Consider the following 12804-nt stretch of genomic DNA (forward strand, 5'->3'; position numbering starts at 1 on the left):
GGCAGCCAGCCTCCCAGTGGCCTTGGGGGCTGAGATCCAGGCAGGTGGTGAGCAGAGGGTACAGGGCTGCCCCTCAGGGGCCATGATGCGGTCTGATGTGGTGTGTGACCTTGGGGGGGGGTCACTTTCCAAGGGGTTGGGGTCCTGACTGTGGCTCACAGGGGCAGTGACTCAGCCAGCAGAGCTCAGAAAGGAGGCGCTTTGAAAACCTTCAGCAAAACCCTCAGAACTGCAGCAGGCAGGGCTGGAGGGCGGGAGCTGTCCCAAGCCTCCTTTCCCAGAAGTCTCTGGAAACCAAGGCCTCAGGGGAGGGGCTGGCCCAGTGGGCCAAGCACGCCCACGGGGATTGGGACAGATGGTCTGAGGAGGGGCTGAGTGGGAGGAGCACTGGGTGCTGGTTAGATGCGGGGGGTTTGGTGGTTCAGTGCTCCTGCCCTAGGGGAGGATGGGGGGGTGGGTACGGGGAAACAGGCCCACCCTCCCCCGCCTACACATCGATCTCTCCTTGTTGGCCTCAGGGTTCGACATCAGTTCTGCTGCCCATGGAGCCCAGACACCAAGAGGCAGCTGCAGGGCTATGGGCTGGGTGACCTTGACTCATACTCCCAGCCCGAAACCTCAGTGGGGCTCACAGCAGGGCTCTGGGGGCAGGGAGGTGAGAGCTGCCCGCAGGCGCCCCTGTGCCCGCACACACTCATGCTCGTCTGTGGCCCGCGCCTACGCATACATGTCCCTTACCCCAGGGCTGGGGACTGCTGCCTTTCCCCCACCCTGCCCGGCAGGGGGAGCAGTCCAGGGGTCCCGTGACGAGGCCCCACGGCCCGGGCGAGGGGAGTGAGGGGCAGGGAGGCCAGTGGAGGCTCTTGCCCTGAGACCTGACCCCGGGCTCAGAGAAGACCTCGCACGCCTGTGCGGCAGGACAGAGTTTGGGGGCTGCGGGGTCCCAGGGCAGGGCGCTTGGCTGGGGAGTAGGCTAGCTGGCATCTGCCGGGGGGGGGGCATTCCGAGGGCAGGAGGACGCGTGGCCACCTGTGTGCATCAGCGTGGGCACAGCAGAGGGCAGGAGAAAAGGGTGACCGGTCGATCCCCGACTGACACCTGCCCCACCTCTCCAGTGCTACCCGGCATCCAGGCAGCGGCCCTCAGGGAGCCCGTGGGGACTGTCGGGGAGGGAGGGGGACAGAGGGAGGAGGGTGGTGGCAGAGGTGCGGTGGGGGTGCGGTCCATCTGTGATGGCGGTGGGCAGGGGGAGACAGGGGCGGGGTGGTGACGACAGAGGGGACAGTACCACCGACTGGGAAGGGGGCTCTGGACCAGCCTGTCCCCGTGGCCGCCCTCCAAGAAGAAGGGACAAGACTTGACCCCAGCCGCGGGGTTCCTGGGGCCCACGGGGGCTGGCCCCCCACCCCGGCCCCTGCCCGCGCTCAGGCAGCACCTCCACACGGAGACGTAGATGATGATCAGCATGAGCAGGGTGAGGGACGACACGCCACAGCCCACGATGAGCGTCACCGATGGCACGGTCCCCTTGTCCATGTTCTGAGGGTTCCAGGGCGGGAGAAAGCGGAGTGAGGGCCCGGCCTCGTGGGCGCTCTGTGGCCCTGAAGGCTGGGGGGCGGGGGTGCCAGGGTGGAGCCTTCCCTCTGCACCCCCAGCACTCCCCACCCCCCCACCCCCGTGCTGCCCCTACCCCTGGCCTGGGCAGTCCCCTGAGGGGCTTCTCCTCTCTTGCTGGAGGCGGGGCCTTCGCTGGCGTAGGTACAGTCACCTGCTGATGAAGCCTTTGCCTACATTTCACAGACCTCCCGCCCCCACCCGATTCCAGAGGAGGCTCTCCCCGTGTCACAGGCAGGTCACAGGGCACCCCCCCCCCCCGCCCCACCCCAGACAGCTCTCCCAGCCCGCACGCCTCTGGAAGGCCAGCCGACAGCAGAACGCGGGGCTCCCTGCACCGGCCCCTTGGCTCCCGCTGCATCCGACCGGCATCCAACCGGCACCTCCAGCCTCCACTGCCTCGAACCCCGTTCCCTCCGCCGACACCGCTGCCCCGCAGCCCCTCCAGGCGCCCCAGCTTTACGCTCTTTCCTCGACGTCCCTTCTGCTGTGCCAGGTCCCTGTGTTTCACCTACCGTGCTTGGCCCGCTGATCTGCACCCCCACCCCTGCCCTGGCCTGGCCCCCACAGCCCTTCTCCAAGTGGTGGCCAGAGAATTTTGTAAAATGCCATTAGAGGCCACGTCCCTGCCCCGCTCAGAATGCCCCCTGCCCCGCTGGAAGTGCTCCCTGCCCCACTCAGAGTGCTCTCCTGTCCTGCTCACAGTGCTCCCTGCCCCGCTCATCGTGCTCCCCTGCCCTGCTCACAGGGCTCCCTATCCCCTTGGAATGCCCCCTGCCCCACTCAGAGTGCTCCCCTGCCCTGATCACAGCTCTCCCTGCCCTGCTCAAAGTGCTCCCCTGCCCCCACTGACTTCTCCCTGCCCCGCTCAGAGTGCTCCCCTGCCCAGCTCACAGTGCTCCGTGCCCCACTTGGAGTGCGCCCTGCCCCGCTCAGAATGCTCCCCTGCCCCGCTCAGAGTGCTCCCCTGCCCAGCTCACAGCGCTCCGTGCCCCGCTCAGACTGCTCCCCTGCCCCACTCAGAGTGATCCCCTGCACTGCTTACAGCACTCTGTGCCCCACTTGGAGTGCCCCCTGCCCTACTCAGAGTGCTCCCTGCCCCATTCAGTATGCTCCCCTGTCCCGCTCAGAGTGCTCCCCTGCCCTGCTTACAGTGCTCTGTGCCCCACTTGGAGTGCCCCCTGCCCTACTCAGAGTGCTCCCTGCCCCAGAGTGCTCCCCTGCCCCGTTCAGAATGCCCCCTGCCCTGCTGAAGTGCTCCCTGCCCCACTTAGAGTGCTCTCCTGCCCTGATCACAGCGTTCCCTGCCCTGTTACAGTGCTCCCCTGCCCCCACTGAGTGCTCCAGTGCCCTGCTCACAGTGCTCCCTGCCCCGCTCAGAATGCTCCCCTGCCCCACTCAGAGTGCTCCCTGCCCTGATCACAGCTCTCCCTGCTCTGCTCAGAGTGCTCCCCTGCCCCGCTCAGAATGCTCCCCTGCCCCGCTCAGAGTGCTCCCTGCCCCACTCAGAATGCTCCCTTGCCCCCCGCTCAGAATGCTCCCCTGCCCCGCTCAGAGTGCTCCTCTGCTCCGCTCAGAGTGCTCCCCTGCCTTGCTCAGAATGCTCCCCTGCCCCGCTCAGAGTGCTCCTCTGCTCTGCTCAGAGTGCTCTCCTGCCTTGCTCAGAGTGCTCCCCTGCCCCGCTCAGAGTGCTCCTCTGCTCCGCTCAGAGTGCTCTCCTGCCTTGCTCAGAATGCTCCCCTGCCCCGCTGAGAGTGCTCCCCTGCCCCGCTGAGAGTGCTCCCCGGCCCCGCTCAGAGTGCTCCCTACCCACGCCCCACCCCCAAACTGTGAATGCTCCTGAGGCCACTGGGCCTAGCCCTGCCCACCTTCTGCCTCCGCCTCATGAGACTGCCCCGTCACCTGGCTGCCTCCTTGTTCCCACCTCAGAGCTTTTGCACCAGACGGTCCCTCTGCCCAGAACACCCTTGCCAGTATGTCGGTGGTGGTGCCTCTGGTGCCTCTCAGAGGGGCCTCAGGCTGGAAAACAGACCAGTTTCTCCTCCCCACGTGGCTCAGCGCAGCCCTGAGCGCCTAGCTGGTCTGTGCTTACGCACGCACCACGTGTTTGCCCCGCCCCCCGCGTGACTGCCGGCCCACACGTCCACGTCAAGGGCCACGCCGAGCCCCAGCGGGCAGGGCACCCTGGTAAGCGGCATGCTGGCACGTGGCAGGGGGACGGCACGCTTGTTGAACACTGACCATGGCTCCTCGGCGGGAGGGACCCAAGAGGATGGTCTCTGCGGGCCCTCCCCGGCCCGCTGCCTCTGGGCTTGAGGGGAAGCGGGTGTGCTGGGGACATGATCAGGAAAGCACGGCTGGGGGACAAGGGGCTGCTTAGGGGCCCCCACCCTAAGGGGGACACTCCTATCCCTGCTCCAGTCTGACTCGGCCGACACCGTTCAGGGCAGCTCTGAGAGCCCGGCTGAGCCCGGCACGCCGCACCGGGCCTCTCCCACTCCGCTGGCTCCTGAAGGCCCAGCCCGGTAGTTCTGCCCTCAGATGGTGCCTCCCGCCTTCCTCAGGCACCTAGAGTCGGAGCCCCCGGACAGGGCACCCACACCCACCCGACAGCGTGGGGTCCACCCACGTGCGTGCTGTTCCTGCGGCCTGGACGGCCCTTCCCCACACTGGAAACACCACTTCCCGCCCCCCAGGCCCTTCAGTTCCGGCCTGGGTCCCACTGCTGGGGGAGGCTGGCTGTCCCTGCAGCCGGTGTCCTCGTGTTCCTGAGCCCCCTTGGGCCAGGCCCGGCCCGGACGCTCAGTCGATGAGGCCGGCTGGGTGAACGGACACGGGAAGGCAGGCTCCAGGAAGATGAGGAAAGTCGTCCAAGGTCAGCCAAGCGGCCAGCAGTCCCTGGAGGCATGACCCTGGGTGCAGCTCCCACACAAACTCGTGTGTCCACACAGGGAGGTGGAGGACCCCAGGGAGGCGGGGGCTCGAGGCCACGGCCCACACCCTTGAACTTGCCAGGTAACCCCGAAGGACGGCTGGCCACGCAAGTCACGGGTGGGCAAGCACGTGGCTCGCACCCGCTCCGTGGCCGGCTGCGGCCCCGACCTCCGTGGCCATCTGCCTCCATCTGCCCTCATTAGGCCTGGCAGCCACGTGCCTGCCCACTCCCTCCCCCTCCACCTGGCTCATCCGTCACTCCTGACAGCCCCGGCCCCGCAGGTTCTAGACGACGTGGGGAAGAGAGGGGGACAGGATGAGTAGGCAGGGGTCCCAGGGAACTCTAGCTCTTGTTGGGGGGTCGGGGGGCCAGATTAGAAATCTCCAGGGCAAGAGATTGGCTCCAACCCACACACGGAGAGAGAAAAGGTAGAAGCCAGCCGGCCTCCTGCTGGAGACAGGCTCCCTAGCCAAGTTCGGTGCCACCCCAGGGCCTTTGCACATGCTCCTCTCACTGCCCAGTGCTCTTCCTCTGACCTTCACAGGGCTGGCTCTTCCCTCAGCTTAGATGTCACCACCTCACAGAGACCCTCCCTGAACACTGAGTCTGAGCCAGCCCCTTATCTCCCTGCCCCCTCATCTCCTTTTGAGATTTTCCAGGGTCCCGGCCCTCCCCCTACCCAGGGGCTCTCTCTTTTGTCGTCTATGTGGTTATGTTGATTTCCACCACATCAGCTCCCTCTTTCAATCTTCTCCCCAACCGTGTGCACATCTGATGCATCCTAAACACAGATTTCCTCCTTCCGGCACCACCTCTGTTGTCCTGCTACTGCTCCAACACCACCCATGGCTCACAGCTCCCACGTAAATAAGTCCTCACACCACCACAGCCTAATTCCTGCCCCACTGAGGCTTGACCCCAGTCACAGGCTGAGCCCTGACCCTGGTGAGGCTAGGAACACGGTTTCAGGCACATCACAGAAACACCACCAGCAACAACCGTGCTTTATAGAAGCCCTTACTTGCCAGGCCACGTTGAGTGCTGTGAATATCTCACGGAGCTCGGTCCCCACTGCAGCTCGGAGGCAGACAGCATCGCCCCCTCACAGATGTGACTCAGAGCAGTTACTCAACCTTCCAGCGGTCAGCGGCACGGCTGGCATCTGATATTCTGCTTCCACGCAGAGCTCGGGCGGGAGTGGGGGACACCTGGGCCCTGTCTCCCTTCCCTCCTTGCCCTGGCCTGGGATCTCATCTGTCCCTGGCTCCTGGGGTGTGATCACAGCACCCCATCCATACCATCATCTCTTGGCCCCGGCTCTGGACTCCAGTCCCTTGTAGCCACTCCATACCGCAGGATTCCCAGCGCGTCCACCTGCTCAGACCCGGATCCCCACGCCTGCCCAACCCCATCCCGCCCCAGCCCAGCCCAGCCCACCTCTGCCACCACCCCACCTGCCAGCTGGGCTCTTGTGCCGCCACTCCTGCTGGGATCCCTCCAAGACACCAATCCCACACCGTTCTCCAGCCCCCCCACAGCCCCCCGGCTCCCCACTGCCCTCAGGACGCAGCCCCAGCTCGCCCCAGCCCCGGCCTTGCCACGGCGTCCGCACCCCTGCCCTCTGAGCACCACCTTGTCTCCCGCTTGCTTTCTGCCGTCCTCACTTTGCCCGGGACGACTGTCACTCCTCTCCTCTAAGCTCAGCTGCTGAACTCCTGCTCACCCCTCAGGGCCCCACTCCAAACCTCCTCTTCATGTGCGCCTCCCGAACCACCCCCCCCCAGGAGGGAAGGAGGCTGCTGCCGTGTCCCCCGCCTGTCTGAACACACATCCGTCCCCCGCATTGGACCCCGTGCTCCTCCAGGACGGGACTAGACCTGGCACGGGCCGCACCCCAGGCACTTACAGGGCTCGGGCGGGCTGATGGGGTGCATGGCAGCTCAGTCCCTCCCGCTCAGGATCTCTGGGGTCACCCCTCGCTGGGGCCAGAGCCGGCCGGGAAAGGAGAGGGAGACGCTGGCAGGCGAGCACGGGGTGGGGGTAGAGCCCACCCCAGCTCTTCTGGCGCTCTGACTCTGAGCTCACCCCATGCCCTTGAGGGGGTCACGCGATCAGGCAGAGCCAACTCTGGCACCGTCTTACAGATGAGGAAACCGAGGCTCGCCGTGGCCAGGCAGCTTGCCCTCAGTCCCGCGGCCAGTGGGGGAGAACTCCCATGCCTTCAGCCTCAACTCCTTTCAGGGGGACGGGGACGGGGTCCCACCTTTACGCACACAGACACGCTGGGTCCGCAGCTGCCGACCCCCCTAGCAAACAAAACCTCAAACTGTTCACAGACCGAGACTCTGTGCTCCCGTCTGCCGGCCCCGGCACAGAGGCCTCCAGATGCTTGCCCCTGGAGGCACCCGGCGCAGGTCGGTGTTCCGGGAGAAGTCCGGGACACCAAGCCCTCCGCTCCTGGTTTCACAGCACCACCACCCACCCCTCACTGGAGCTCGGCCCCCGGCCCGGACACCGCCTTTCTGTGGGAGGCTCTGTCCGCAGCACACGGGGGCCCTCCCACGCTGCAGACCCTGGTGGAGGAGACCCCCCACCCCCATCAACCGGTCGCCCCCTCACAGTCACCCTGAGTAACACACGGCCACTTCCGTTCTATAGGAGGGGAAACAGAGGCTCCGAGGGGTGGAAGGCCAGGCCAGAGTCACTGTGTGTCAGGGCCAAGCCAGGGTTTCAACACTAACTCCAGGCACGCATCCCACTCCGGAACCCTCCCCTGCCCCGTGCCTTCCCCCTCACGCTCCGGAGAATGAGCAGCCACCTGGGGGTCCTGTTTGCTCTGGCCTCGCAGGGGACTCAGAAAGCCCCCAGCCCCACTGGTGACAGAAGAGGCCTGCTGCTTTAGCGCTGATGACTACCTATGCAGACAGTCACCTCTTCCAGGGAGCCCCCAGGATGGCCCTGGCTCCTGCCTGCAGGACCCTGGCCCAGAACCAGCAACACCAACAGCCCTGTCACAGGGACAGCCGGATGGGGGAGGGTACACCGAGGTCAGGCCCAAAAGCAGAGACCCCCGTCCAGCCAGACTTGCCCCAGGACCTAGGGCCTTCCCCAGGAAGGCTGTAGACCCTGAGGGCACGCTTCCCAGGCCTCAGTTTCCCTGCCTGTTAATGGAAGGTTTACAGCAATGACCTCTGAGGTCCTGTCCAGCTGCATCCCCATCAGGGACCCTGGCTGACAACGTCACTCTCCGTACCCACGTCCCACTGGACAAAGGGGGTGGTGGGCAGAACATTCCCAGAAAGGCCTGGAGCTATTTTCCACACGGAACCCAGGGGTTCCTGAGGGCAGATCTGTGATACCCCCATCCGACGAGGGCCTGCTATCCCAAACACCCAGGAAAGCCGGGTCCCCCCTCCCCACGGTCCGTCCTCCACATCTGCTGCTCAGTGATCCTTCCCCCACCGGGCCTGGACCCCGGGTCTCTGTGGGCAAAGACCCCAGCCCCTTCCCTCCTCGGGGGGCCCAGTGGATGGGGGGGCTTCCTGGGACCCCGTGAATGGAGCCCGGCACTGGGCAAGACGGCCCATCAGCTCCAGTGGGCCAAGCCCAGCACCCAGGGCTCCAGCCTGGGAGCTGGCCCCAGATGCCGTCGCCATAGAAACCGGCAGCCCCCACAAGAATCACGGGAACAAAAGGGAGGCCCCTGAGATGATGGGGCCTTCCCCAGGAGGGCTGGGGACTGGGGCCAGACCCAGCACCCTCAGGCACTCCAGGACTCCTACCTGGGGACACGGCTGCCTCCAGAGGCCAGGGTCTACTTGGGGAGGTTGGGGAAGGTCTCCCATTTAGGTGGCAGCTCCTCCCTCTCCCAGGCGGGCCAGGACCCTGCCCCCCAGCTGAGGGGGACGCCGACCAGGTGAAGGGGGACGCCAGCTCCGCCAGGCCAAGCCTTCCCCCCCGGGGCCCCCAAAAGCCTGGGCCCAGCCTGCCGGGCTCCCCGAAGGGTCGGTTCCCTCCAAGGCCCCAAGCCCCCAAGGAGAGTGGGGGAGACTCACCCATCAGTCACTGGGGGGGGGGGGGGAGAGGGGAGGGGTGCCCAGCCCCTCCCCGGCCAGTCCCCAACTCCACACCGCCACCCACCCGGCTCCCACCCGCCGTCTCCAGAGGCCGGCCCGGCCAGGCCGCGGGGGGCGGCCGGGCGCACGGCCCCGGGCAGGGATGAGTCCGGCCCCTCCCGCGCCAGTCCTGCGCCGGAAGCGCCCGCCCCGCGCCCCCCGCGCCCCCCGCGCCCGTCGCCCCCGCGCGGCCCGGCCGGGGTCTCACCGCGTCGGCGCTGAGCTGGGCTAAGATGGCGAAGGTGGAGAGCCGGTCACAGAGGCAGCGCGTCCGGAGGGCGTCGAGGGGCACCGTGCGGCAGCCGCGCCACGACCAGGGCCCGAGCTGCGGGGGGGCGGGGGAGGAGGGCCTGGGGGGGGGCGGGACACACGGGGAGGGGGGGACAGGGGCGGCGTGAGCGGCGGGCGGCCGGCGGCCCGGCCCCCTGTCCCCGCCGGCCCGCGCCCGCACCTGCGCCCGCAGCCGCGCGCCCGCCCCGCCGCCGGCCCCCGGAGCCCCGCGCCCCATGGCCGCCGCCGAGCCACGGGAGAGCGAGTCGCGGGAGCGCGGGGCGCCGGGCCCTGGCCCCGCGCCCGGAGAGCGCCCCGCCCGCCGCGCCCCCAGCGCCGGAGCCGAGCCGGAGCCGGAGCCGGAGCCGAGCCCGAGCCGGACCCGGAGCCCGAGCCGGAACCGGAGCCCGAGCCGGAGCCGGAGCCGGAGCCGGAGCCGGAGCCGAGCCCGAGCCGAGCCCGAGCCGAGCCGGGGGCGGCGGGCGGGGCGGGGGCGCGCCGGGAGGGGTGCCGGGGCCGCCCCCGCTACTCCGCCCCCGGAGCCCGGCGCGGCGCTGGTGACCTTGGGACCGCCCCCGCCCCCGCATCCACCTCCGCCGGGCTGGTCGCCCCCCGGTGTGCGCCGCCAGAGGCCTGGGACAGAACGGCCTTCCCCGCTGTCTAGAGGCCCCTCGTTGCGCCTTGCCATTTAAACACGGGGACCGAAGGACTCCGGCGCTCTGCGCACCGGTCGCTGTGGATGCGAGTCCCCCACCCTTCAAGGCCGGCCCGCGGGTCCGGGAACTTAGGAGCCTCCGGCCGGCACACCTGGTCCTGGGCTGGGCCTGCCTTTCCTCTGCCTGCCGGCCGCGCGGCAGAAGGCGCCCATGGGGCGCGGGCCCCGGGTTGGGGAAGGGGGCTCCGGGAGGTCTGAAGGGGCCAGACTGCAACTCGGCACTTGAGGCCCCACAAAGCTGCGCGTGCCCTGCCTCTGAAGCCGGAGCCGCAAAAGGCCTGCCCTCTCCCCAAGTAACTCGGGCCCGTGCCTGCCCCCAGGACTTTCGGGGAACATTCTAGGTCTCGGCAGCGAGGGTCTCCCCAAGGCCTGCCCCGGAGTCCCGCTTCAGCTCCACTTCCTCCGAGCCTGAGGGAGCCACCGAATGCCTCCAGAACCTTCCGCGCCTGCTTCCCCCCCACCAGCCAGCCCTTCTGTGTGCGGGGCAGGCTGGGGGCCGAGCCGCTCCCTGCCCGGTGCTCCCCACAGGAACCCTGACCACGCGCGCGTGCACGCACAGACACTCACACACACACCCCGAGTGCCACTCTGCTAGCTGTGTCCTAGCTGTGTCACCTCGGGAAGGTTCCCGTCCTCACCCCTAGCTCGCTCCCTCAGCTCTAAAACCGGGGGGCAGGACAGCCCAGAGGGTGAACACTCTTGAGGCGCCCGGCACAGGGCTGGCGTCTGCAGGAGTGCTCAGGCTCCGGAGCTGCAGGTACCAGAGAGTCCAGAGTCTGTGGAATTGGAGATGTTACACAACCCCCTTCCAGAGCTTCAGGCCCAGGGGAGAAGGGATATACTCGGAGCTGGGCCGGAAGCCAGGGCTTGGGCCTTTGTCCCTTCTCCTCCCTCGGGGAAGGACACGCCCCCTCGGTACCTTGGAGGAAAACTGAGGCCGGAGGGGGCTAGGCCCAGGAGCCAGCCCTAGGCTCTGCGGGCTGCATTGCCCCGGGAGTGCCCCCCACCCCCAACCCTGTGCTCCAGCCAGGCTGCTCAGTCTCTGAGTTCAGTGAGAAAAGAGGACGCCCCCAAGGGTTGGGGCCCTCCATAAAATAAACGCAGGAGTAGCCATTAGCCCCGGGGAGCGTGGGGGGGGGGCAAAAATCAAAGCCTACTGAGGCTACGGCAGACACCTCTCCTCTTCCTTCCACCCGAGAGGGAAAGACCCCTCACCGCAAACTAGAACTGACGACGCACGATGGCAGGAATGCCAAGGGAGTCCCGGAGCTCCCAGTGACACCCCAGGTCCAGCCTGGTCCTCCCCACACCATTGGCCAGAGGTTTGTCAGGGCCTCGCTGGGGTGCCCTGGTGCACCCCACGCTCCCCCTGCGTCCCCCAGCACCGCGCAGGACAGGGCTGCGGGGCGCGAGGCCCTGGCTGACCCCAGCCTCTGCTCCTGCCGTCTGTCCCCGCTCCTAGTAGGAGCGGCCTGTTCTCACGCCCGGGGCTGCGTGCGTAGCTACAGCCTTCCAAGCGCAAGCCACTGACCAGACCCCGAGACGGCCGACGGCACAGGCAACGCGCTCAGAGAGAGAGTCCTGCAGGCCGTTCCCGTCCGGAGACAGAGCCCGACTGCTTGTCCGTGACATTAGCCCGGCAGCTGCTCGGAAGGGCAGGCATCTGTGGCCGGCCTCCCGGGTTCGGGTCACGGCTGTGCTTCTCACGATTCAGGCCCGGACACTGCCTCTGCTCTCGTGCACTGAGCAGAGTCGGGCAGGGGGGTGGGGGTGGGGGAGAGACCTGGAACCCGGCTCTCTGCCTGGGAGGACCAGGCGGGGACAGCTCCCTGAGGCCTGGGGTGAGAGGAGTCGGGCTGGCTGGGGCCGGCAGCCTGGCAGGTTCCCAGCCGGTGCTGGAGAGTCTGCAGGGCGCCAGGCTGATAGCCGCAGGCCACCTCCTGGGAGAATGGCCTCGAAGGGCTCCTGATGAGGACGCTAATTAGCTTATCAGCCTCTCAGAGGAGGGGGTGAGGGGCCGCTGCCCACTTTGCCTGCCCGGCAGCCTCAGGCCACGGAGGGCACAAGAAAACACCCACGCCCGCTTCAGAGAACCTCCCTTCGGGCTGGCAGTCCAGGAGGCCGGCAGCTAGTGGCAGATCTGGAAGGCACCGGACCTGGAACCAGGGGGCTGGGGCTCATCCAGACCCCGCAGGGCCAGGGTGCACGCTCCCTCGGCTGCGCCTCTCCCCGGCTCCGGCAGGCCCCCGTGGCCTGTATCAGGCTTGGGCTCCTGACATGCAGCACAGGGACAGGGACCGTCTTCCGGCTCCCTCTCACACGTGGATAATAACCGCGCCCTGTGCGTTTTATTTTAAGCTTTGCAGTAACCCTCAGCTCCACCGTGTAGATAAAGAAGCTGAAGCCCAGAGTAGAGAGAGAGGCGGCCCGCCCAAGGCCTCAGCCCAGGCCAGGGAAAGAGGTTGCTCCGATGGTCAGCCAAGCCTGCCGTGCCGCCCTTCACACCAGCCAAGGACTGACATCGAGCAAGACAGGTGGCTGGCTGGTCCCTGACCCGAGCACCCCGTCGGCATCTTAGGCACCCCCCGACCTGGGAAAGGCCAGGGAGTTCTCGGCCCTTCTGGCGGCAAAACCTCTAGGAGGCATCTTCTTATACCTCAACATCTGGGAGCTCTTGCCACATGTGACCGGAATCCTTCCTGCCTCGGGGACACCTGTTCTCATCTCTGCAACATGGGCAGGTCATTGCCTCCTCCTGCACACAGCGACCGCACTGGGAGACCGTTTGCTGCCTCTTGTCTGAGCTTCAGAAACTCGGAATACTGGGTCATGGAGCCAACCCCCCACCTCCCTGAGCCCAGGCCTGAGGAATCTGGGTCACTGACACCTGCCCCTCCCCTCACCAGGCCCAGGGTGACAGAAGGAGCTGGGGCAGTGGCACCTCCCAGGACCAGGAGGGCAGGGGGGTCCAGGAGTTAGAGCAGGAGCCCCTCCCTGCCTGGCTTGAGGGGGTCGCTGGGCCCCTCAGATCGGGGCTCCCCTAAAACAGCTATGTCTCCCCCATCAGATCAGGGCTCCCAGGGCAGAGCCACGCCTCCCGGGTCGCACCACCGACGTGCTGCGAGGCCAGGCTGGTTCTGCCTCTATGGCCCCCA

At 67.3% G+C, this 12804-nt stretch overlaps 1 protein-coding gene across 15 annotated transcripts in view; it reads right to left on the reverse strand.

The window, feature by feature from the left end:
- Positions 1-12804, reverse strand: part of ADGRB1 (adhesion G protein-coupled receptor B1) — an 80485-nt gene that overhangs the window by 22635 nt on the left and 45046 nt on the right. For all 15 annotated transcript variants that reach the window (XM_045453478.1, XM_045453488.1, XM_045453479.1 and 12 more), the window contains exons 18-19: positions 8873-9014; positions 1436-1539 (exon numbers count right to left, since the gene is read on the reverse strand). In XM_045453478.1, the coding sequence (XP_045309434.1) occupies positions 1436-1539; positions 8873-9014 (246 nt within the window). The remainder of the gene's footprint in view (positions 1-1435; positions 1540-8872; positions 9015-12804) is intronic.

This window comes from Leopardus geoffroyi, chromosome C3 (genome assembly GCF_018350155.1).
Source record: "Leopardus geoffroyi isolate Oge1 chromosome C3, O.geoffroyi_Oge1_pat1.0, whole genome shotgun sequence".
In the NCBI taxonomy this organism is placed as follows: Eukaryota; Metazoa; Chordata; class Mammalia; order Carnivora; family Felidae; genus Leopardus; species Leopardus geoffroyi.